General features: G+C 48.2%; 2 protein-coding genes across 3 annotated transcripts; one reads left to right on the top strand and one right to left on the bottom strand.

The window, feature by feature from the left end:
- Positions 1-4,868: 4,868 nt before the first annotated feature.
- On the top strand, positions 4,869-19,272 carry LOC118909625 (nucleolar pre-ribosomal-associated protein 1-like). Its single transcript, XM_057504054.1, has 7 exons — positions 4,869-5,071; positions 9,292-9,468; positions 13,412-13,521; positions 14,979-15,176; positions 16,254-16,495; positions 16,894-17,493; positions 18,503-19,272. Exons 2-7 carry the CDS (start codon positions 9,364-9,366, stop codon positions 18,679-18,681), a joined length of 1,434 nt encoding a protein of 477 aa, XP_057360037.1. The 5' UTR covers positions 4,869-5,071; positions 9,292-9,363; the 3' UTR covers positions 18,682-19,272.
- A 1,076-nt stretch (positions 19,273-20,348) lies between these two features.
- On the bottom strand, positions 20,349-21,957 carry LOC118909634 (uncharacterized MRAP). 2 transcript variants are annotated; one of them, XM_057498523.1, is made up of 2 exons: positions 21,137-21,957; positions 20,349-20,975 (listed from the first exon to the last, which is right to left on the bottom strand). In XM_057498523.1, the coding sequence occupies exons 1-2, from the start codon at positions 21,343-21,345 to the stop codon at positions 20,819-20,821; spliced, it is 366 nt and encodes a 121-aa protein (XP_057354506.1). In that variant the 5' UTR covers positions 21,346-21,957; the 3' UTR covers positions 20,349-20,818. The 2 variants fall into 2 exon arrangements, 1 of the variants encoding a protein (XP_057354506.1); XR_008996492.1 differs by having other exon boundaries at positions 20,848-20,975; positions 21,099-21,172.
- Between the last annotated feature and the right edge of the window lie 1,968 nt (positions 21,958-23,925).

The following is a 23,925-nucleotide window of genomic DNA, read 5'->3' as shown; positions in this document are numbered from 1 at the left end:
TGATGCACAAGAGACCTACGTGACCACATGTGGGTTCCTGGGATGTAAAACAGATGATGAGGTGGGTTTGTCTTAAAGGTACCTGAAGGGAAGCTGATCACATGGCCCTAGCGACTTTCCCCGCAGGTGTCGCCTGCTGGCCATGGCCTCTGCACCCCGTGGAGGATCTCACTGTCTTGGGTCATGGTTGACGCCTGCGGGACAGTGCACGCCGCAGTCCTGGGAAGGCTACGCTGGGTTTGTGATATGACGATGTCTGTGCTTTTGTGTCTGGTGTGAATTTATAAAACCAGACACCACCTCATTGGTGTCCCATCAAGAGCAGCATCAGCCTGCCCATTATTTTTGTACTTTCAAATATATAGGTACATTTATATTTTCATGGCAAGTGAGAGTAGATGGTACCTAGATGGGTTGAGAATCTTCTCCATACCAAAGTGTCCCATAAGCTAACAAATGTTTATGTATGGGGTAGGGGACTCAACTCTATTTCCCCCCATCTTTTTGTATTGAGAAAGAGAAAGCTGTAATGAGAAGGTAAAGATGAATAGAAGATTGAAGGGAAAGCGCAAAGAAAAGCCCTTTGTTTCCATGAGGAGACGCCCATTGGTTTTACACTTAGCGCCCTCTGGTGGCACAGAGAGGCCACTGTGACATTAGGACGGGAGGGCGTGCCTGCCGCCGTTTTCCTGCTTGGGCGGGTGTGTTTTGATGTGCTTGTGACACTCCTTCCTCGCCCAGGGAATGCCTGACGTCCGGCTGGCCTGTGTTCAGTTTGCCATTTCCTTTTTGATTGCCACTGACGACAACACCATAGTGCAAGTGCTGGAGTTGAAAGGTAGGTGCGCCGACAAAGTGTTTGTGGCAATTGTAAATAGTGCTGTGATAAACACAGGGGTGAGGTGCATATGTCTTTTTTAAAATTTTATTTTGGTGTCGTTAATGTACAATTATACGAGCAACATTATGGTTAGTAGACTCCGCCCATTATCAAGTCCCCACCACATACACCATTACAGTCACTGTCCATCAGTGTAGTAAGATGCTGTAGAATCACTACTTGTCTTCTCTGTGTTGTACTGCCTTCTCCGTGCCCCCCACCTACATTATGTGTGCTAATCATATTGCTCCTTTATCCCCAGTATCCCTCCCTTCTGACCCATCCTCCCCAGACCCTTTCCCTTTGGTAACTGTTAGTCCATTCTTGGGTTCTGTAAGTCTGCTGCTGTTTTGTTCCTTCAGTTTTTTCTTTGTTCTTATACTCCACAAATGAGTGAAATCATTTGATGATTGTCTTTCTCTGCCTGGCTTATTTCACTGAGCATAATACCCTCTAGCTCCATCCATGTTGTTGCAAATGGTAGGATTTCTTTTCTTCTTATGGCTGAATAATATTCCATTGTGTATATGTACCACATCTTCTTTATCCATTCATTTACTGATGGACACTTAGGTTGCTTCCATTTCTCTGCTATTGTAAATAGTGCTGCGATAAACTTAGGGGTACATACATCTTTTTGAATCTGAGAACTTGTATTCTTTGGGTAAATTCCTAGGAGTAGAATTCCCGGGTCAAATGGTATTTCTATTTTGAGCATTTTGAGGAACCTCCATACTGCCTTCCACAATGATTGAACTAATTTACATTCCCACCAGCAGTGTAGAAGGGTTCCGCTTTCTCTGCATCCTTGCCAGCATTTGTTGTTCTTAGTCTTTTTGATGCTGGCCATCCTAACAGGTATGAAGTGATATCCCGTTGTGGTTTTTATTTGCATTTCCCTGATAATTAGTGATGTGGAACATCTTTTCATGTGCCTGTTGGCCATCTGAATTTCTTCTTTGGAGAAGTGTCTGTTCAGATCCTCTGCCCATTTTTTAATTGGATTATTTGATTTTTGTTTGTTGAGGTGCATGAGCTCTTTATGTATTTTGGATGTCAACCCTTTATCGGATCTGTCATTTATGAACATATTCTCCCATACTGTAGGATGCCTTTTTGCTCTATTGATGGTGTCCTTTGCTGTACAGAAGCTTTTCAGCTTGATATAGTCCCACTTGTTCATTTTTGCTTTTGTTTCCCTTGCCTGGGGAGATATGTTCATGAAGAAGTTCCTCATGTTTATGTCCAAGAGATTTTTGCCTAAGTTTTTTCCTAAGAGTTTTATGGTTTCATGACTTACATTCAGGTCTTTGATCCATTTCGAGTTTACTTTTGTGTATGGGGTTAGACAATGATCCAGTTTCATTCTCTTACATGTAGCTGTCCAGTTTTGCCAACACCAGCTATTGAAGAGGCTGTCATTTCTCCATTGTATATACATGGCTCCTTTATTGTATATTAAGTGACCATGTATGTTTGGGTTAATATCTGTAGTCTCTATTCTGTTCCACTGGTCTATGGGTCAGTTTTTGTGCCAGTACCAAATTGTCTTGATTACTGTGGTTTTGTAGTAGAGCTTGAAGTTGGGGAGCGAGATCCCCCCCACTTTATTCTTCCTTCTCAGGACTGCTTTGGCTATTCAGGGTCTTTTGTGGTTCCATATGAATTTTAGAACTATTTGTTCCAGTTCATTGAAGAATGCTGTTGGTATTTTGATAGGAATTGCATTGAATCTGTAGATTGCTTTAGGCAGGATGGCCATTTTGACAATATTAATTCTTCCTACCCAAGAGTATGGGATGAATTCCCATTTGTTAGTGTCCTCTTTAATTTCTCTTAGTTTTCAGAGCATAGGTCTTTCAATTCCATGGTTAGGTTTGTTTCTAGGTATTTTATTCTTTTTGATGCAATTGTGAATGGAATTGCTTTCCTGATTTCTCTTTCTGCTAGTTCATCATTAATGTATAGGAATCCAACACATTTCTATGTATTAATTTTATAACTGCAACTTTGCTGAATTCAGATATTAGTTCTAGTAGTTTTGGAGTGGATTCTTTAGGGTTTTTTATGTACAATATCATGTCATCTGCAAACAGTGACACTTTGACTTCTTCCTTACCAATCTGGATGCCTTTTATTCCTTTGTTTTGTCTAATTTCATGGCTAGGACCTCCAGTACTATGTTGAATAAAAGTGGTGAGTGTAGGCATCCTTGTCTTGTTCCCAATCTTAGGTGAAAAGCTTTCAGCTTCTTGCTGTTAAGTATGATGTTGGCTATGGGTTTGTCATATATGGCCTTTATTATGTTGAGGTACTTGCCCTCTATACCCATTTTGTTGAGAGTTTTTATCCCGAATGGAGGTTTAATTTTGTCGAATGCATTCTCAGTGTCTATGGAGATGATCATGTGGTGTTTGTCCTTTTTGTTGATGTCGTGGATGATGTTGATGGATTTTTGAATGTTATACCATCCTTGCATCCCTGAGATGAATCCCACTTGATAATGATGTATAATCCTCTTGATGTATTTTTGAATTTGGTTTGCTAATATTTTGTTGAGTATTTTTTCATCTATGTTCATCAGGGATATTGGTCTGTAATTTTTTTTGTGTGTGGTATCTTTGCCTGGTTTTGGTGTTAGAATTATGCTGGCTTCATAGAATGAGTTTGGGAGTATTCCCTCCTCTTCTATCTTTTGGAAAACATTAAGGAGAATGGATACTATGTCTTCTCTAAGTGTCTGATCAAATTCAGCGTTGAATCCATCTGGCCTGGGGGTTTTGTTTTTGGGTAGTTTTTTGATTACCGATTCAATTTTGTTGCTGGTAATTGGTCTGTTCAGATTTTCTGTTTCTTTCTGGGTCAGTCTTGGAAGGTTGTATTTTTCTAGAAAGTTGTCCATTTCTTCTCAGTTATCCAGTTTTTCAGCATATAATTTTTCATAGTATTCTCTCACAATTCTCTGTATTTCTGTGGTGTCTGTCGTGATTTTTCCTTTCTCATTTCTGATTCTGTTTATGTGTGTAGACTCTTTTTTTCTTGATAAGTCTGGCTAAGGGTTTATCTGTTTTGTTTATTTTCTCAAAGAACCAGCTCCTGCTTTCACTGATTCTTTCTATTGTTTTATTCTTGTCGATTTTACTTATTTCTGCTCTTATCTTTATTATGTCCTTCCTTCTACTGACTTTGGGCCTCATTTGTTCTTCTTTTTGTAGTTTAGTTAATTGTGAGTTTGAACTGTTCATTTGGGATTGTCTTTCTTTCCTGAGGTAGGCCTGTATTGCAATATACCTCCCTCTTAGCATGGCTTTTGCTGCATCCCACAGATTTTGTGGTATTCAGTTATTGTTGTCATTTGTCTCCATATATTGCTTGATCTCTGTTTTTATTTGGTCATTGATCCATTGGTTTTTTTTATTAAGGTATTATTGATATACACTCTTATGAAAGTTTCACATGAAAAAACAATGTGGTTACTGCATTTACTCATATTATCAAGTCCCCACCCATACCCCAATGCAGTCACTGTCTGTCAGTGTAGTAAGATGCCACAGATTCGCTATTTGCCTTCTCTGTGCTACACTGTTTTCCCCATTGATCCACTGGTTATTTAGGAGTATGTTGTGAAGCCTCCATGTGTCGGGGCCGGCCTATGGCCGAGGCTGAGTCCCACTATGGCTGAACACCGCCCTTCCACTCTAGTTGACCAATGCCCTAAGGTGGCGCACGCTTCCTGGGCGCCACCCTGCCTGGTTTGGTGGCATTAGCATAAGGAAGTTGCTCCTATAGGCTTGCATGATCTTGATCACCATAGGCCAGCTTCCTTTATATAAGGCATAAGCAGGAAAGAGAAGCACTCTCACTCACTCATTCTCTCTCAATCTCTGTCTCTCTCTCCTCTCATTCTTCCTCTCATTCGCTCCCCCCGGCTGTTGCTTCTTCTCACTCACCTTCTCCCGGCCTTCCAAGCAACAATAAAGAACTGAAGTGAACCAGGTCTGTGTACGTATCGCTGTCGTCACCGCCACAAGGGGCGAACGCGGTATCTGGTGCCGAAACCCGGGAGTTTTTTCTCCAACCACCCAGAGGAGAATCTGCCGGACGCGGACGCCATAGAGCTTCTTACCCTGAAGCAGTACCTGTGGACCCCGTTCGGAAGGATTGCTCGGGAAGGCGCCTCAGAGGAGAAGGGTGAGTGGACCAACGAGCAAAGCAAATGTAGGAGTAGGAAAGGAGATAGCAAGCGGCTGTGGTGGGGATTTCTGTTTTGTCTGTCCGTCATAGTGTTCTTTGTTGTACTGTTTTGTTTTGTCAAAAATGTTATGAAAAGTTAGGGCGCCAGTGAAAGTTCGTGGGATAGCGACGAAGCAAGGAAAGTTCGCGGGATAGCGACGAATGCAGGTTAGCGATAAGAGTACCCTTTACCCATAAACTTAGAAGTAGCCTTTTATCCTTTAATCGCTAACATGAGATCTGAAGAGTCTAGAATTAGAGTAGAAGAGCCTTTGAGAGCACTCCTGAGGGCCAACAGAACCTCATTAAAAACAAAAACTGCAAGGGCTTTCCTCCACACAGTGGAGAAGCATGCTCCGTGGTTCCTAGATGCAGGAAGAATCACTACCCCCGTGTGGGAAAAGTTAGGCGAGGATCTGCGCAACGCAGATCGCAGGGAGCCGCTCCCGGCTGGGACGCTCCCCATATGGGGGCTGGTTAAGAGCTGCCTAAAGGAAAATAAACCTAGTTGTAGAGAAGCCATAAGGGAGGGAGAAGAGATTCTTGAGGAAGTGAAAGAGGAAAGAGCCTCTGTGAGAGCATCTGAAAGTGGATCTACACAGGGGGGGTCCTCTGATGAGGAAGAGGACCAAGAATTATCAGGAGAAGAGTTAGAGGCTAGGGCTGCTCAGAGAGGACATCGGCCCATATTGTGCTCCTCACTGAGCCGACTGAGAATAAGCAGAGAGGAAGGAGAGACTAGCTCAGCCCCTCTCCCCAATAAGAGCGGTAAAGTAGAAGAGATTGTGCCAACAGCCCCAAATTATCCATTTTGCTCTCCAACCTATAGAGCAGAGCCACCCCTTTACCAGAGTTACTCATGTTGTGGTGGCCAGGGGTGCCAAGAACAATTGGGCAAGAATAGATGGAGGGAATGGCTAACCATGGAGGGGAATGCAGCCTTCCCAGTAATAGAAGATCCAAACACCCAGCAAAGATACCATCAAGCCCTAGATTTTAAGCTTGTTAAAAGCCTAAAGGAAGCTGCCATCACCTATGGAGTGCAAGCAGCGTTCACTGTGGCCATAGTGGAGTCATTAGCCACTCAGAATCTAACACCAGATGATTGGGCTAATGTAGCCAGAGCATGCCTTACTGGAGGTCAGTACCTGCTATTCAAAACTGCGTGGGCAGAGCTTTCTCAAGACACTGCTCGGCACAACGCTGCCGCAGGGAACAATCAGTGGAACCTAGAGATGCTAATGGGTACAGGACCTTACCTAGAACAGCATAATCAGATAAATTACCCTCCTGCTGTGTATATGCAAATAGCTACAGCAGCTGTCAAGGCCTGGAAAACACTCCAGGGCATTGGTGATTTACAGGGTCAATTATCTAAAGTACTCCAAGGACCAAATGAGCCTTATGCAGACTTCTTGGCAAGGTTGATGCAAACTGCAGGCCGTATATTTGGAGATGTTGACACAGCAATTCCCCTAGTAAACCAGTTGGCCTATGAGCAAGCAAATAGATGGTGTAAGGAGGCTATCAGGCCTTGGAAAAATAAAGATTTAAATGTGTACCTCAAAGTTTGCAGGGACATCAATGACACTGTAGTGCAAGGACAGGTAATGGCTGCAGCCATAACTCAGGGACTGCAAAATGCACGCAGCAGGGCTACCCCTTCCGGGGCATGCTTCTGTTGCAAGCAGATGGGTTATTTAAAGCGAGATTGCCTGAAATTATGGCGATCAGAGGAGCCCATGTGGGTTCCTCAGTGGCCCCTTACCAGAGAGAAAAAAGAAGCAGCCCACACATTAGTGCAAGAGCAAATTGCTGCAGGGCATCTTCAAAGTTCTACTTCCCCATGGAATACACCCATATTTGTCATAAGAAAGAAATCAGGAAAATGGAGATTGCTGCATGATTTAAGAGCTGTAAATAATCAGATGATTCTCATGGGATCAGTGCAATTAGGTTTACCATTGCCTATGGCCCTGCCAAAAGGTTGGAAATCAATTGTAATAGATATCAAAGATTGTTTCTTTTCCATCCCTCTTCATTCTGAGGACTGTAAAAAGTTTGCCTTCACTGTACCAGCCATCAACCACGATTGCCCAGATGAGCGGTATGAGTGGAAAGTGTTGCCACAAGGCATGGCAAATAGCCCTACTATGTGCCAGTTGTATGTGCATGAGGCCCTGGCAGAAGTTAGAAAAAATTTCCCTGATGTAATTATCATCATTATATGGATGATATTCTCTTATGTCATGAAAAGAATATTAAAGTAGAAGAAGCCCTCTGCTTCTTGCAAGCACACTTTAAGATATGGGGCCTGGAACTAGCACCAGAGAAAATACAGGCCACTTGCACCAAACAGTATTTAGGAATTAAATTGGAAGATACTATTGCTAGGCCATTAAAAATAACCATAAGAACAGATCAATTAAAAACCCTTAATGATTTTCAAAAACTACTTGGAGATATAAATTGGGTAAGGCCATTCCTAAAGCTTACAGATGAAGAGCTCAGTCCATTATATGAGACACTGAAGGGCGATTCTGATTTATCATCTCCGTGCTCTCTCAGTGAGCAAGCCAAGGAAGCCTTGAGCCTAGTCCAATCCCGCTTGCAGCTTGCCCAGGTAGATAGAATAGACTATGGCAAATTGCTATTCCTTATAGTGATACCCAGTAATAATAGCCCAACAGGGGTACTTTGGCAGGAAGAGCCAATTCTCTGGGTATATCTGGCCCACTCTCCAGGAAAAACATTAAGATGGTATCCTCAGAGTATAGCTGATTTGATCATCAAGGGAATCAGGACAGCTATAAAAACATTTGGGATTCCCCCAAACATAATAATAACGCCTTATACTGCTGAGCAGATTGAATGTCTTACTGCATGCTGTGATGCATGGGGTGTTGCTTACACCATCACCAATGCTTCCTTTGACAACCACTACCCAAAACATCCTTGGCTACAGTTCTGCCTCTCTAATCCCGTCATCTTTCCTAAAAACACAAGATGTAATCCCATACCCAAAGCCAAGGTGGTGTTCACTGATGGGTCAAAGAATGGCATCGGGACTGTGGTCACTGGTGACCAATCTTGGACATTCAGTTTTCCAACCACTTCAGCCCAACAAACAGAGCTGTTGGCTGTAGCACAAGCCTTTACGCTTTTCTCACAGGAACCTTTTAACCTTTTAGCAGATAGTCAGTATGTAGTGACTGCTGTGTCCATCTTAGAGAATGTAAGTTATATTAGCCAGTCTTCCCACGTTGCCTTCATTTTTAGAAAGCTACAACAACTAATATGGACTCGATCAGAACCTTTCTTTATTGGACATGTAAGAGCCCACACTTCCCTCCCAGGACCCATTGCTGAGGGAAACAGACATGCTGATGCCCTGACCCGTGAGTTTAACATCTTAGCTCTATTTGACCCTGTAGAACAAGCCACACAATTTCACAAACAATTCCATGTCAATGCACATACCCTTCGCCTAAAATATAATATTACTAGAGACAAAGCAAGAGCCATAGTAGTCAGTTGCAAATGGTGTGTCACACTCCTACCCTCCATCTCAGAAGGAGTTAATCCAAAGGGGCTACTCCCCAATCACATTTGGCAAATGGATGTTACCCATATTCCAGAATTCGGTAAGATGAAATATGTCCATGTGTCTGTAGACACCTGCTCAGGTATCATTTTTGCCTCTTGCCATACAGGAGAAAAATCTAGAGATGTCATATCTCACTGCCTCCAGGCATTTTCGGCCTGGGGAAAGCCCAAACATTTAAAAACTGACAATGGGCCAGCATATACATCCCAATCGCTCCTCAGCTTTTTAAAAACAATAGATATCACCCACACCACGGGCATTCCCTATAACCCTCAAGGGCAAGGCGTGGTAGAGCTCGCCAACCTGACCCTTAAAAATGCTCTCTATAAACAAAAAGGGGGAATAGGGGCAGACTTCAGATCCCCCAGAGACAAACTTAACATCATATTGTTCATTTTAAATTTTTTAACATTGGACAAAGATGGCCACAGTGCAGCAGAGCGGCATAATCGCCGTTCCAGGCCTAAAGACATGCCCGCAGTTATGTGGAAAGATGTATTGGAAGGATCATGGAAAGGCCCGGATCCAGTGTTAATCTGGAACCGAGGCTCTGTTTGTGTTTTCCCACAAGACCGAAACAATCCCATCTGAGTGCCTGAACGCCTGACACGGAGAGTGGCAAGACCAGAACCGGAAGTGCGAGATGCCGATGCCACTGATGCTCATCCTGCTACTGATTCTTCAGCAGGCGATAGCAGAACCCAGAGAACTATGGGGTCTGGTGAAGGCTTGGCCTATTCCACTCCCGGTGACTGAAACTGCACATACCTTTCCTGCCTTTTTCTCTACCTATAGTACACTTAATCTCCCATATCTGCCTTTTGACAGCTCTATGTGTTACTGGCATTCCTTTCATAACCTCTCTAAAGCTGCCAATCTGTCCAGGAAATTAGGCAAGATGTTATCCACCAATTGGTCCAGTGAGTTTGATGTGCTCACCGCTCAGCTACGGCTAGAAATATTGAATGTTAGTCCCCAAAAGTTAGAGGCGCTGTCTGTAGCTCAGTTTGCTGAAGCCGTGCTAAATGCCACCAAAGCCTGGTCAGGCATGGGTGTTCTGTTCCATGCAATGGCAACATCGGAAAGTGAGGATGGCTCTGGTGCAGGCCATGGCAGCTATAGAAGAAGGCATCTCCCCTAGGGTGTAGCACAATATGTTGGACCAGTAGTCAAAGACGGGTAAGATCAGGAGGTACGCATACCAACCTAAGACAGGGCGCAGACCTTAGCTGTCTGTTGCCTTATGATGGGTAAGGATGCTGCGCCTCCCTGACAACCTAAGACAGGCATGGTCCCCGAGCCTCATTGTGTTAAAAAACAAAAAAGGGGGAGATGTAGGGGCCGGCCTACGGCCGAGGCTGAGTCCCACTATGGCTAAACACCGCCCTTCCACTCTAGTTGACCAATGCCCTAAGATGGCGCACGCTTCCTGGGCGCCACCCTGCCTGGTTTGGTGGCATTAGCATAAGGAAGTTGCTCCTATAGGCTTGCATGATCTTGATCACCATAGGCCAGCTTCCTTTATATAAGGCATAAGCAGGAAAGAGAAGCACTCTCTCACTCACTCACTCTCTCACTCTCTCACTCTCTCCCCTCATTCTTCTTCTCATTCGCTCCCCCCGGCTGTTGCTTCTTCTCACTCACCTTCTCCCGGCCTTCCAAGCAACAATAAAGAACTGAAGTGAACCAGGTCTGTGTACGTATCGCTGTCATCACTGCCACAAGGGGCGAATGCGGTATCCATGTGTTGTGGGATTTTCCATTTTTGTTGCATAATTTATTTCTCATTTGATACCTTTGTGGTCTGAGAAGCTGGTTGGTATAATTTCTATCTTTTAAAATTTACTGAGGCTCTTTTTGTGACCTAGTATATGATCTATGCTTGAAAATGTTCTATGTGCACTGGAGAAGAATGTGTATTCTGCTGCTTTTGGGTGCAGAATTCTGTAGACGTCTGTTAGGTCCATCTGTTCTAATGTGTTATTCACTGCCTCTGTCTTCTTACTTATTTTCTGTCTGGCTGATCTGTCCTTTGGAGTGAGTGGAGTGTTGATGTCTCCTAAAATGAATGCATTGCATTCCATTTCCTCTTTTAATTCTGTTAGTAGTTGTTTCTCACATGTAGGTGCTCCTGTGTTGGGTGCATAAATATTTATAATGGTTATCTTCTTGTTGGATTGACCCCTTTATCATAGGTGATGTCGTTCTTTGTCTCTTGTGACTTTCTTTGTTTTGAAGTCTATTTTGTCTGATACAAGTACTGCAACTCCTGTTTTTTTCTCCCTGTTGTTTGCATGAAATATCTTTTCCTATCCCTTCGCTTTTAGTCTGTGTATGCTTTGGGGTTTGAAGTGAGTCTCTTGTAGGCAGCATATAGATGGGTCTTGTTTTTTTATCCATTCAGTGACTCTATGTCTTTTGATTGGTGCATTCAGACCATTTACATTTAGGGTGATTATCGATAGATATGTACTTATTGCCTTTGCAGGCTTTAGATTTGTGGTTACCAAAGGTTCAAGGTTAACTTCCTTATTATATAAGAGTCTAACTTAATTCACTTAGTGTGCTATTACAAACACAATCTAAAGGTTCTTTTTTTTTTCTCCTCATTTTTCTTTCTCCTCATTTTTCTTTCTCCTCCATTCTTTATATTTTAGGTATCATATTGTCTATCCCTTGAATGACTTTGGGGGTAGTTGATTTAATTTTGCATTTCCCTAGTAATTAATTGTTCTACTTTCTTTACTGTGGTTTTATTATCACTGGTGACAGCTGTTTAGCCTTAGGAGCACTTCCTTCTGTAGCAGTCCCTCCAAAATACACTATTGAGCCTGTTTGTGGGAGGTAAATTCTCTCAGCTTTTGCTTACCTGGAAATCGTTTAATCCCTCCTTCGAATTTAAATGATAATCTTGCCAGATAGAGTATTCTTGGTTTGGGCCCTTCTGCTTCATTGCATTAATAATATCATGCCACTCCCTTCTGGTCTGTAAAGTTTCTGCTGAGAAGTCTGATGTTAGCCTGATGGGCTTTCCTTTGTATGTGATCTTATTTCTCTCTCTGACTGTTTTTAAAGGTCTGTCCTTATCCTTGATCTTTGCCATTTTAATTATTACATGTCTTGGTGTTGTTGTCCTTGTGTGCCTTGTGTTGGGAAATCTGTGCACCTCCATGGCCTGAGAGACTATCTCCTTCCCTAGATTGGGGGAGTTTTCAGAAATTACCTCTTCAAAGACACTTTCTATCCCTTTTCTCTCTCTTCTTCTTCTGGTGCCCCTATAATATGAATATAGTTCCATTTGGATTGGTCACACAGTTCTCTCAATATTCTTTCATTCCTAGAGATCCTTTTTTCTCTCTGTGCCTCAGCTTCTTTGTATTCCTCTTCTCTAATTTCTGTTTCAATTTTCGTCTCCTCCACCATATCTAATCTGCTTTTAAAACCCTCCATTGTATTCCTTAATGATTGGATCTCTGACTGGAATTCATTCCTGAGTTCTTGAATATTTTTCTGTACCTCCATCAGCATGTTTATGATTTTTATTTTTTAATCTCTTTCAGGAAGATTGATGAGATAAGTTTCATTTGACTCTTTTTCTGGTGTATGTAGGATTTTGCTTTGAACCAGGTTCCTTTGACGTTTCGTATTTGTGTGTGGCACCCTCTAGTGTTCAGGAGCTCTACTCTCTGGAGCTACTCAGCTCTTGGAGCAATGGCAGGGGTCGCAGGGGAGCGAGCGGTGTTTGTGCCTTTGGGGGAGGAAAGGGCTGTTTCCTACTTTCTGGCTGCTATGCCTGTCTCCACCGCCAGAACCAGTGGGCTGAACACACAGGTGTTAGCCTCTATGCTTTGCGATTATAGTTGCTGTAGGTGGGGTTTCCCTCTGGCTGGCCTGACACCATGGCAGAGGCTGCCAGTTTGTGAGCCAGGGGTGGGCTGGCTGGGAGGAAGGTACAGCAGGCTGTGTATCATGTTGGGGGGCCTGTGTATCCAGCCAGGGGGATGGAGTGCCTGAAGCTCCTGAAGTTTCCCAACCTGCTGGGCAGAGTGTGCCTGGACAATTTTGTCTACCTGTCCTTTCTCCTGAGCAGTAAGCTCTGTGCAATCCCTGCCCATTTAGCAGCCTTCTCGCTGTTAGGAAGTGTCTCAGAGTGCCCGCCTTTCTTTTGTCCCAGAGCATCTGGATGTGGATCCCTGTGTTCCACAAGTGGCTGGAATCTCAGTCTCTCCAGGTATTCTGCCTGTCTTAGCTTTCCAACCTCACTAATCTCCAGAGCACCGTGAAATGTAGGTTTGTGCTCCCAGAGCAGATCTCCAGGGCTGGATGTTCAGCAGTCCCAGGCCTCCACTCCCTCTCTGCTCCATTTCTCTTCTCCCCGCTGGTGAGCTGGGGTGGGGAAAGGGCTTGGGTCCCACGGGGCCACAGCTCTGGTACGTTACCCTGTTCGCTGAGGTCTGTTCTTTTCTCCAGGTATATGCAGTCTGGTGCAGCCTTCTTTCCTGTTATTCTTTCAAGATTAGTTGTATTAATTATATTTTCGTATTATATGTGGTTTTAGGAGGAGGCCTCTGCCTCACCTCTCACGCTGCCGTCTTTAATCGACCTTTACTATTCTATTCTTAAATTGTTCCTTTGATCAAATAAGTTAGGTTTTCCAAACTGATGAATAACTTCTTCTTTTGGGTTTTCAGAACTGGATTCTGAAAATCCTACAGAATGTCTCCTGGAGTGCCAAATCTGCCTACAAGATACTGCAGGACTATAGCCTTTTAACATGGCTTTTAAGCATCCTTGAGAACAAGTAAGCATCTTGTGCAGTAGAGGCATGTGTCAGGTTGGAATGGGGGACGAGGCAGCGGTGTCTACTGCTGGCTTCAGTGGCCACTGGAAATGTCCAGTAGAATCCATGCTACCCACAACCGTGCCCTCCTGCTCCACCACATGCCTGGGTACCCACCCGCTGGGAAGACTGCAGTGACATTTCATCACCTTAAATCTTTCTTTGACGTGCCCACTGCTGTTTGCATTCAGCTGAGGCTTCGCCAGCCAACGTGTCTGTGTGTTCTGCACAGTCCAGGCTGTCCCTGGAGTGGGATCAGCTATCTAAGGGTGCATGACTGCAGCCATCCCTGCAGTAGAACAGGAAGCCTCCAGGTTCAGGAGCTTGTTTGGCCCTGTGTTGGAGGGTGGGTCCCAGAGCCCACCACCCGCACCGGTTCAGGTACTCCTGAGGAGCTGGTGCTGGAGCAGCACCAAGGGGCTGGAGCGGGTGTGTGTCATAGTTACCTCAGCTGCCGGGTGGGTGACCCACATACGGGGAGGTCCAAACAGGAATTCACTGTCTCACAGTTCTGGAGACTGGGCGCCCAAGGTCAGGGGCCAGCACCGGTGGTTCTGGGGTTCTCTTCCTGCCCTTTGCAGCCCGCTCTCGCTGTCCTCAGGTGGCAGGGAGGCCGAGAAGCGGGGAGAAGGCTGTGCTCTCTTCCTGTCCTTGTCAGGACACTGATCTCATCACAGGGGCTCCACCGTCCCTCATGGCCACATCTAAACCTAGTTCCCTCCCAAGGCCCCACTTCCAAATGCGGTCACGTGGGGTTGGGCTTCAGTGCATGCATGTGGGGAGGTGGGGAGGTGGCTCAATATAATCCACAGCATAGTCTCTTTTGCTTCCTAATACTTTCCTGAGTTTGAGGCTGTCTGAAAAGACGAAGGCCTTGTCTCAGCAGATAGCACTTGGGGGGAGGAATCTTTATTTCAAAGAATTAACTACTCTGATAAGCCCAGGGATGTCCAAACCCTTCTGTGCATTATTTTAAAGTATTTAAAAATTTTTTTCTAAAAGTAATATCCTAAATCTTTAATCATTGGACATCAGTTCCAAGACTGTTGCAGATGTATCGAAGGCATGCCTGGCTCCTCCTCTGTTCCTGGTGGAAGTAGAGCTGTTCGCATGAGTGGGACAGTGGCTCCAGACTTGCCCTCCAGCGTGGGACGCGGGGTGGTCGTCTGGCTGGAAAGGAGAGCTGGGGCCTCATCCTGCACTGCAGCTGCACTTGTGCAGCAGGCACCCCGTTTTTATACTGAGATCCTGGACTTTTGTGGGGCTGAGCAGGTAGAATTGTTGGTGGGGGAGGCTGCCAGGCCACCCCTTGGTGCTGCCCCCACAGACACAGTCTTCCGTGCTTCCCGCCACCCCTCACCCAGCAGCTGTCAGCAAAGGGGATGGGACAGAGAGTGAGCCTTCCTCTTTGGCTTCAGGTTTCTGGAGACCCCGCTGCTCTGCAGCATAATCTCCTTGCTGCACACTCTGTGGGTGACCAACCTGGGACACAGAGGCGTGGAGTTGGGGAGCCAGCCCCGCTGCAAGCCTGGGTCCCAGGAGCCACCAAAGCTGCTCGCCCTGCACCTGGTCAATGAGTTCCTTTACGTTCTCATCGTGCTCATGAAGCACCTGAGGTGAGCCCCTCGCCCGCCAGGTAAGGCCCCTGGTGTCAGTCACTTGTGGCCATCATCTCTCAGCCTTCCCCTTGGTCCCGCCTGCACAGGTGGGCGCTGGGCCAGAGGGATGCCGTCAGCTGTGGGGACATCAGGCAGGTATGTTAGCATTTCCTCATTTCCACCTCAACTTTATGAGGCAGGAAGACACTGAGAACTGAACATGCTTTTAAAAACCCACAACAGGCCATACCTGATCATTGTTTGCAGGCAGACCATCTACCTGGATGGTTCATTTGGGTGCTCAAAGTGGTGTTTTGTAGGAAGAGTGGATTGCCCACAACCTTTGCCCAAAATGGGTGCTCCTAGCTTGGCCCTGCTTCATCAGCCTGCACTTGAATTTTCTTGACAATTTCAGTATTTTCATCTGACCCCTTAGAAAAGTGCTCTTGGTTTCCTCAGGAGAGCTAAGTTCTCTCCGACTTGCAGTGAGCACCTGGGGTTCTGATCTGGGCTCAGAGGTATACTGGTAGCCAGTGGAATGTGCCCTCAGAATGAAGATGGTCCCAGGAAGGAACAGGGCATTTGGTTTTGTGCTGTTCTCGGGTAAACCATTGAGTCAGGATCGAAGAGCCCCCATGTTTCTCATTTGGGAAGAGCTCACAGGTATGTATGTATCTTCCCCGGGGCCCATCCTTGGGGCCATGGCTGGGGCTGTCCCAGGCTTTCCTGAGCCTTTTCCCTGGAGTCTGAACGCACGAGAAGGGGAGGGGCCCGCAGTCCCTGCATGTCCTGGTAGGCACTGGTGCTCTGCCCCTCAGGCCCTCTGCCCAGTGCACACCGTTGGCCATGGTTTCCAAGGAGATTCCTGTGCCTCCAGGATGCAGGTCACACTTCGGTCCCCTTTCTACCTGTCCGGGAGCAGCTCGCTTCCTGGTCTGTGCTAGGGGTCCACGTCGCAAGTCTGTTGCTAAGGAAACTCCCTGTCGTGGGTGGAGCGTTTGTGTCTCTGAGTGGGTGGTGTTCACTGGCCACCCCGGTCCTTGGCTGCAGGACAAGGAAGCATTTTGCTCAGGGTGTGACACTGGCTCCCCACAGGCCTGCCTTGCCCTCTGCCCAGCTGGCCAGTTTCTTCAGGGTGCTCAACTCTGTCCTTAAGTACCGGGCCACCGTCACACAGGCCTTCAGAGACATGGACCGCTTCACCGTGAATGAGACGGTGCTGTCCACCAAGAACGTTCTCATCCTCCTGCACAAGTGGAGCCTCATCGGGAGGGACACCGGGCTCCAAGAGGACCTGAGAGCAGCCATTGAGAAATACCAAGTCAAGGAGCTCCTGAGTGAGTGTCGGGACCCGGGGCCTCCTTGCGGGCTCCCCAAACTGTGCTCCTTCCCCCCAGAGTAGGCGCATCATTCCCTCAGCAGCATTTCCAAAGCTGGTGAGGCTTACATACAGTGCGTGTCCATCTTCCCAGCCCTGAGGAGGGAGCCGGGAGACCTGGCGCTGCATGCAGCTCCGCCTCTGCGAGGGGCAGGCCGGGTAAGGGTGGAGGGTTGCGGCAGGGATTAAATGGCACTGTAGTAACAGTGATGATGCTCACAGACGCTTAGCTCCGCCTGCGCTGCAGGCAGAGTAGCCAGTCCTGCTGGCCGAGCGCTCAGTGCCTGTGAGCTGCCTCTCCCTGTCCGTGTGGGGGAAGGACACCAGTCTCACTGTCCTTCTCTCTGTGTATAACAGAAATGCTCAAGGATAAGAACAGGCCTGTGGTGGCAGCCCGATCCAGAGGCCCCTGGGGCCAAAGGAGGAGGCCTGGGGAGGCAGAGGAGGCGGCTGACCCTGAGCTGCAGGTGTCCAGCTTGGAGACGTGCAAGGGCCTCCTGAGGTCCATGTTGACTCACTGGGGGCCAGTGTTCCCCAGCTGTGAGCCTGCTCAGGAGCCTGCAGACAGGACCACTCCTGAGAGCAGGGCACCGGGCCCTGTGCACGCCACCGCTTCCCTGGCAACCACCTGGGTGCTGTGCTCAGTGACCATTGACCCACTCAGCAGGGCAGATGCTGCCGGACTCCTTGGATGGCTTAAGACCCACATTTTGCCACAGCCGGTCATTGTGGCTGACCTTCTTGGGGACAGTCGTGTGAGGAGTGGCATATTTAAGCTGTACAGCCGGCTCTGCAGTACCAAGGGGCTGTCCGGGCCCGTGCAGAGTGTGGCCTGCCTGTTGAACACGGTCATGCTGCAGCTTGTGGGGGCCCGGGGCCCAGCAGGGAGCTCCCTCCGGCCGGCAGTTGAGGCTCTCCACCTGGCTTCTCTGAAGGAGGAGGATGAAGCCACACTAGGTAATGCTGGTTCTTAGGTCAGAGGCTGCAGAAGTGCAGGAGGGGCTGAGGCCTGGGGTGACTCTGTCCCTTAGAGCCCATCAGGTACTTTGGTTAGTGCTCAGGCCCCCCGCCACAGTGCTGGGGATCTCGGGCACTGAGGGTGAAGACAAAGGAAGTCTTTGCCCTTTGCTCTCAGTGGTCATGTTGACAGGGGACAAAGGTGCTCTCTTCCCAACCTTGTGTCCATGGGGGCTTCCACCCTGCAGAACAGTGGCTTTCCTACGTGTCAGCTGTCACCCAAGTGAGGAATAATGTTCATATTGTGGCCAGATGTCTGCGTGTGGACAGAAGCACATGTGTGTTTATACGCACATGGGTGTGTTCACAAGCCAGAGATGCACAAGTGCACCAATGCAGTTCAGGTGTTTGGCAGGTAGCAGGTGCTTAATAAACGTCTAAACACAGAAATGAATGATTGGCAAAGGCTTGGGGAGGCTGTCACCGTGGTGTGGCTCCTCCTGGGAGGGTTGTCCCTTTCACTGAGGCACAAGGGGGACCGGCCAGCAGCCCAGGAGGTGAACTCACCTGGTTGCAGGGCCAACCTGTTTCCTCACCTGGCTGCAGTCGGGGACTTGAATCTTTGCTTGTGGGGCATGGTCTCCTCACCCTGCCACCAAGGAAGTGATGTCAAGTGATTCTGAGACGCTCTTTGCAAATGTCAGTGCCGGGTCTTGCTTGTTGGTCAAACCAAGAGGAGACCCGGCTTGTTGCAACTTCTTTACATTCCAACACATTCATCAAATAAAAAGATCCATCCTAAAAGGAACAGAAAAAGTTAACCCAATCGTTAAGAGAAGACAACATTAGTGTGTTTTATTGCATGCTTATCTCACGTTGCCCCAAGTATGTGACACAGTTCATTTGGGTGCCTTATCAAAGCCCCAGTGTCCCCATGTGTGTGGGCAGAATGACTTGCTTTTCAGTTGAATAGATCTGCATCCTAATGGCCTTGTCACCTCTTCCTCAGCTGCAGCAGCATTCCTGGTGTCTCTGTACATTAAGGACGTCTGGCTGGGGGCCCAGCGGCCAGACACCCTCCTAACGCATGTCCAGATGGTCTGTGACTCTGCAGAGGACGTGCCAAGTGGTAACGAGGCCGTCTTCGTGCACTGCAAGGAACTCGCCGCCTCAGCCCCAGATGCTTGACGCCCTGCCTGCTGTCTGCAGTGCCGGGTTCTAGAAGTTTGAGTCAAACGTTTCTGTGGAGGGCATGCAAAAGGATGGGCTCTGGATATTGCTGGTTTCCTGACAAGAAAAGTGGACTATTTAACTGACCAATAAATAATGAACCCAAGGGACTGTTTCCACAGTCCTAGTAGGCATGGGGTCTTTGGGGCCATGAGCCCATCCAGTGTTTAGTTAGGCAAGACCCTTCCTGTCGGGTTCATCGTTCTCCAAAGGAAATACTTCAAGTTGAGGTAACACTTCTGAGCACTTAAGGGATTTGTGGGTATTAATTCTAAAGTGTCCAAAAATTATTGGATAAAAGGGCATGAAGAGATGTTTAAAGCTTTCTTTTTCTATAAGAAGTCAAAAGAAAGGTTGGTATAACTTTTTCACTAAGAAGCTCCTGCCAGTGTTCATTATTTTATTGAAAAGATGTTAACACTAAATCCTTTAAGTATAGAGTTGATGTGCCCTCTGCTTTGGGAAGTCAGACTGTATTTTTTTTAATTGTGTTTCAAAGAGGGGATTTGGAATTTTATAACTTGTTAATAAATGTCCATTTTTGTTAGATTTTTGTGTTTTGCTTAATTGATGTTGGAAGGCTATTTTCATTCCACAGAGACCTGCATGTTAGAGATGAGGATTTGACTCCTAAGGTTCCTGTATTAATTGGTGGTTGTAGCTGACAGACGGCGAATATGATGGTTTCACAGATGAAATTCCAGCCTGTCAGTAAAGCTCTGCTTACAGCCATGTCCCTCCCGCACACCCTGGCTTTTGGGGGTCTGCCTGCAGAGCGGTGTTTCCTGTCACCTGGGAGATGGTGTTTATTTGCTTGAATACCATGGTTAGCACCGAGAATGACTTGGTTTTGGCTTAAACATTTACACTTTGTATGCCTCCAGTGTTCTTTAGACTCTTTTTAAATGACTTAAGATTCTTAACCAAGATACAGGTAATGCTTACCTGCTGGTCCCCTTACCACAAATTGGGCTTATTATCTAGAAAGCATTTACCTCCCCTCTCCCCAGAATACCCGTGTCAGTGTTCTTGGAGAATATTCTGAGGTCAGAATCCTACACTTAGCCTCCAACTGGGGAAGCCACATGTTCCCTTCTAGCCCACTGCCCAAGTGTGGCACATGAGACTTGGGGGATTCTCTCTCTCTACCACTTAGGGTGGGGTGGGCTTTAGGGCCTTGTAGTGTGGGGCTGGCTCCCTGCCAGGGGTAGGCTTTTGGGCACCAGAGGACCAGATCCATGTGGAGGTGACAGTGTCTCAGATCAGAGGTCACATGGTCTCACCCAGGATGGGACCCTTTGTACCAGCTTAAATGAGGTAGATAATCTCCCTTTGGGCTTATGTCCTGCCCACTGTGCCTGGCTGCTCCTTCCAGGGAAGACAACCTCCTTGGGCTCTGTTTTTGAAAGGCTTTGGGCAGGTTGAAGTGTGACTCTGGTGCCTCGCCCTGCAGGGCACACACTGCCCCCTGTTGGTCATGGTGGGCGGCAGTGGAGGACGGAATTCAGCAGGCACTCATGGGCATCCTAGAAAACGTACAGATGGGCCCAGTGAGCTCAGGGTTGAGGAAATAGTACAGTAGTAATAGTTAAAGCTAAGAAGTGGCATAGTAAAGATTAGCGACATTTTTAAGATCTTAATTCATAAAGATTTTATTTTTCTATCCTTCCCAAAGCAAACATAAGCAGTAAGTAAGCAGGTTGGGTGCATTTAATAAAACCAGCAATATTGGCAGCTACTGCCTACCTATGCTGTGGGCTATTATTACAAGCTCTGGGTAAAATGCCGATCACACGCCACCTGGTAGAGTCTTTGACCTAGTTGCACTTTCTCCCGCATGTAAACAGGCTTTCAGAGCACACGCGTGTGTCCAGGTGGGTCCTCGTTCACCGGTTCACTCAGCAATGGCCATAGTTTGCTGGTGTTAGTTCTACAATGGAGAGAGGTTCTGTCTTCCGGGGGACGCTCTCTGGGCTTGTTCCTGAAGTCAGCTGATGCTCTGGGGTCCCCATCCAGGGCCAGTTCCCAAGGAGAGCAGCCTCGGGCTGGGGGCAGCGGCGGGAGAGGCGGAGGGGCTCCTGGCTGCAGCTGCTGCTCAGGGCCGGGTGCTCTGCTGTCTGGTTCCTCCTCCGAGCTTGGGGGAGCCCGCCGGGTCCCCGACGTCCCCTGTGCGCGGTAGGTGCCTCCGGAGGCAGAGGGGACAGTTGAGGCCGGGGCTCCAGGGGCGCATTCGTTGGTGCTGGACATTGTTCCTGGGGACAGAGCACAGGGGAGGCAGGCATCAAAGCCGGCGGGAGAGCAGGCCTTCCTGGGGGCTGCCCTGTCACCCCTCTTAACGCCCACAGCACGTGGGGAGGGCGCCACGGAGGAGACACCTCTCAGGCCAGAGCCAGGGAGCGGCCACCCAGCTCACAGAGGTCCGCTGGGGGAGGAGGCAGGGCGGGCGGGGGCGGGCGGGGCCCTAGACCGCAGCCTGTCCCCAGAGGTGGCGCTTCCCGCGGGTCCGTTCCCGTGGCGCAGGGCGTGTGGAGTGGGCGTCTCTCCGGCCCAGCTGCTTGGGTGCGGGCGAGAGTCCCCGCTCTCTGAGCGACTCCTGGCCTCGGCGCGGGGGCGGAGGCCCATCCGCCTGGCGGAACCGTCGGTTGGCCGCGCCTTGGGGTCCTGGGGTAATGGGGGCGGCACCCTTGTAGGTAAAGGCAGGGCCAAGAGGCGCGGTGCCGAGAGCCGTGCACGCAGAGACCCGAGTCCCCAGAGGGCCCGCCCTCCTCTCAGTCATTAGAATGAACCCATGTGTCCCGCGCGCGAAGAGAAACTTCTCTGGAAATAGCTCTTTCTGGGTCTTGCTGGGGTTGCGCGTGGCCGCCCTGAGTGGTCGTTTCTGCTGCAAAGCTCAGAGCATTTTCCTTCGTGAGCCACGTGGCCAGTCAGGACCAACAGGGTCGGACGTTTGCCCTGAAGAATTGTGGCCCTGCAGACACAAGACTCCTCAGCCACGGCCACCCATGGGCACCCCGACCGGGAACTCCACACCCGGCGGACCCCTGACGATGCCTGCAAAGTGTCCCTGGCTGAGGACTCCCCACAAGTCGTCCCGGAAGAGGAGAAGAGAAAGCTGATGTCAGTAGTTTATCCCCCAGGGACCTCCTGGGGGTAAAAATCTGATGAGATTCAATGTGAGTTCTGAAAGAGTGGGTCTCCTCGTTGCTGAAAAGCTGGTCCCCGCCTTCCACGTGTGGAAGGCACTAGAAATGAGACGAGGATGGCTGCTCAGCACTGAGGCTTTGTTTTTGGTTTGATTTGCTTTTCATGCTCTTTTCCTCCACTGACTTGTTATCATGGCTGAGTAGCTTGAAGAATCAGAGAAGACTGTCCACTAGGTACCAAGTTACCCAAGAAATAAAGACTGGAGGATAATGAGCAAAAGGTTGTTACATCAGATTGTCCTTCCTGAGACCAGGAAGACTAAACATCGGTTGGTATTTTAACTGACATTAGTAAGTCACACATCTTAGGGGTGGACATAGTTACTCCCCCAAATGTACACAGAGACAAGAGAAAACATGAAATCCACAATCTGAAGAAACTCACCTGGGTTATTGGAACCCCACATCAATTAAACTCTATCAAGAAATCTCTCTTAAAAGCATACTCTGCTCCCTAAGTGTCTTAGTTTCTTAGCAGTTTCTTAGAAGGTAACAGATACACTCTCCCCATGTCCACATGGACCTATGTGTGCAGGGTTGTGTTCCGTCCGGCTCACCCATGGCATCTGTTGGAGCTAATGAGTCATGTGGACAAACCCCGGCTCCCGCCTGGCTGCTGCCCCAGTTCAGGACTCACGTTTGTTGGCTTTCAGCTTCTTCTCATCCACGGGAAGGAGGTCCAAGTAGTCCAGGTAGTACTCGTAGCTATAGTCCAGGGTGGAAGTGTTGGGCCTGTGGGCCATGTCCGCAGTGCCAGGAGGCAGCACATCAGAGCTGCTGGAAGCCCTATGCGGAGATTGCCTAAGTGATTTCTGTCGTCATTGCAGTGTGTCCGTGGGTCTCTAGGCTCAAGGCCTGCCTGCTCCTCCTAGCTGTGTGGCTGAGAGAAAGGTCAGGGGTTTGTGCCTGACATCAGCAGGTGAGGAAAACTTTCCATCCTGTCTTTCCTTGATAAAACTCCAAAACAAACAGAGCTGCAAGGCGGGAGGTCCTGCTCCCAGAGCAGGTCGAGGGTGGCCCCTGCTGAGGACAGGAAAATGGGTACCCAGGCCCCTTGAAAGACAAGATGCCGAATACAGCTAGAAAGGACAATCGCTGTTTGCCTAAAATACTTAAAAGGATAATACAATCAAAAGGAAAGCCTGGTGGTGCCCTTGACTTACATTAAGGCAGTTCTTGGTGCTGTTAAGCAACCAGCAAATCACTGGCTTAGATTCAACATCCAAGGGCAGAAATTGAGTGTTGTCAGCCCTGAGCTGGAGGCTCTCTCATGTACACAGAGCCAATTATGAGAACCCATCCCCACCCCCTCCTCAGTTGAGCACCCCCCAGCTTTTATCTAAGCCCCAGAACCAGCCACTCAGCTGCACTCGCCCAGGCTGGAGAGGCTGTTTGCCTGGGCCAGGATCCCGCCTGGACTGAGCTCCTGGGAAACAGAGCCCGAGGGTCCCCCCAGCCCTTGGCTGACAAGTATGAGAAGGATTCCTCTGGGTTTCTGTAGGGCCTGACTCCAAGTTCTGCACTCATCTTTCTAAGAGCCGCAGACGTAATCAAAAGGAACATTCCAAATATTTGAAATGAGCAAGACTAACTATGAGCAGAGCCCTGGGATTTAACCTTTGAGAATCAGTCAGGAAGTCAAAATACACAGAATTATGGGGCTCTCCATCCAATATGCCAGCTTTCTTGATTCAGGCCTCCAATGCCACAGTAAAGTGGGGCACTGAGAGCGTAGACAGCCACGCCAGGTAAGCTAAGGCCCTCTGCTGGCTCCGATCCTGTACCCCTCGGCCTGCTTGCTGAGGCATTCCCTGGGGGCCGCTGCCCCTGAGCTGAACTGCGTCGTCTGGTCCTGGGTTTCCAAAGCGAGGGGTGAGAGGTCTCCCAGGTGTGCTTGGTCAAGAGGCAGTCGAGTGTAGGGGACAGGAGCACGGATTCTGGGCCCAACCGCAGACTTGGAAGCCTGTCTGTACCGCTTACCAGCAGGTGGCCCTGGGCA

Source organism: Manis pentadactyla, chromosome 1 (genome assembly GCF_030020395.1).
Source record: "Manis pentadactyla isolate mManPen7 chromosome 1, mManPen7.hap1, whole genome shotgun sequence".
Lineage (NCBI taxonomy): Eukaryota > Metazoa > Chordata > Mammalia > Pholidota > Manidae > Manis > Manis pentadactyla.
Note: the sequence above shows the minus strand (reverse complement) of the source record. Positions and strands in the feature narration are given on the sequence as shown.

Coding starts and splice junctions, on each gene's coding strand:
- LOC118909625 (XM_057504054.1), top strand. CDS start 9,364: ATGCCGATGCCACTGATGCTCATCCTGCTACTGATTCTTCAGCAGGCG. Junction 16,496..16,893: donor CCAAGTCAAGGAGCTCCTGA/GTGAGTGTCGGG, acceptor TGTGTATAACAG/AAATGCTCAAGGATAAGAAC. Junction 17,494..18,502: donor GGAGGATGAAGCCACACTAG/GTAATGCTGGTT, acceptor CCTCTTCCTCAG/CTGCAGCAGCATTCCTGGTG.
- LOC118909634 (XM_057498523.1), bottom strand. CDS start 21,345: ATGGGCCTCCGCCCCCGCGCCGAGGCCAGGAGTCGCTCAGAGAGCGGG. Junction 20,976..21,136: donor TCCTCCCCCAGCGGACCTCT/GTGAGCTGGGTG, acceptor CTCTGTCCCCAG/GAACAATGTCCAGCACCAAC.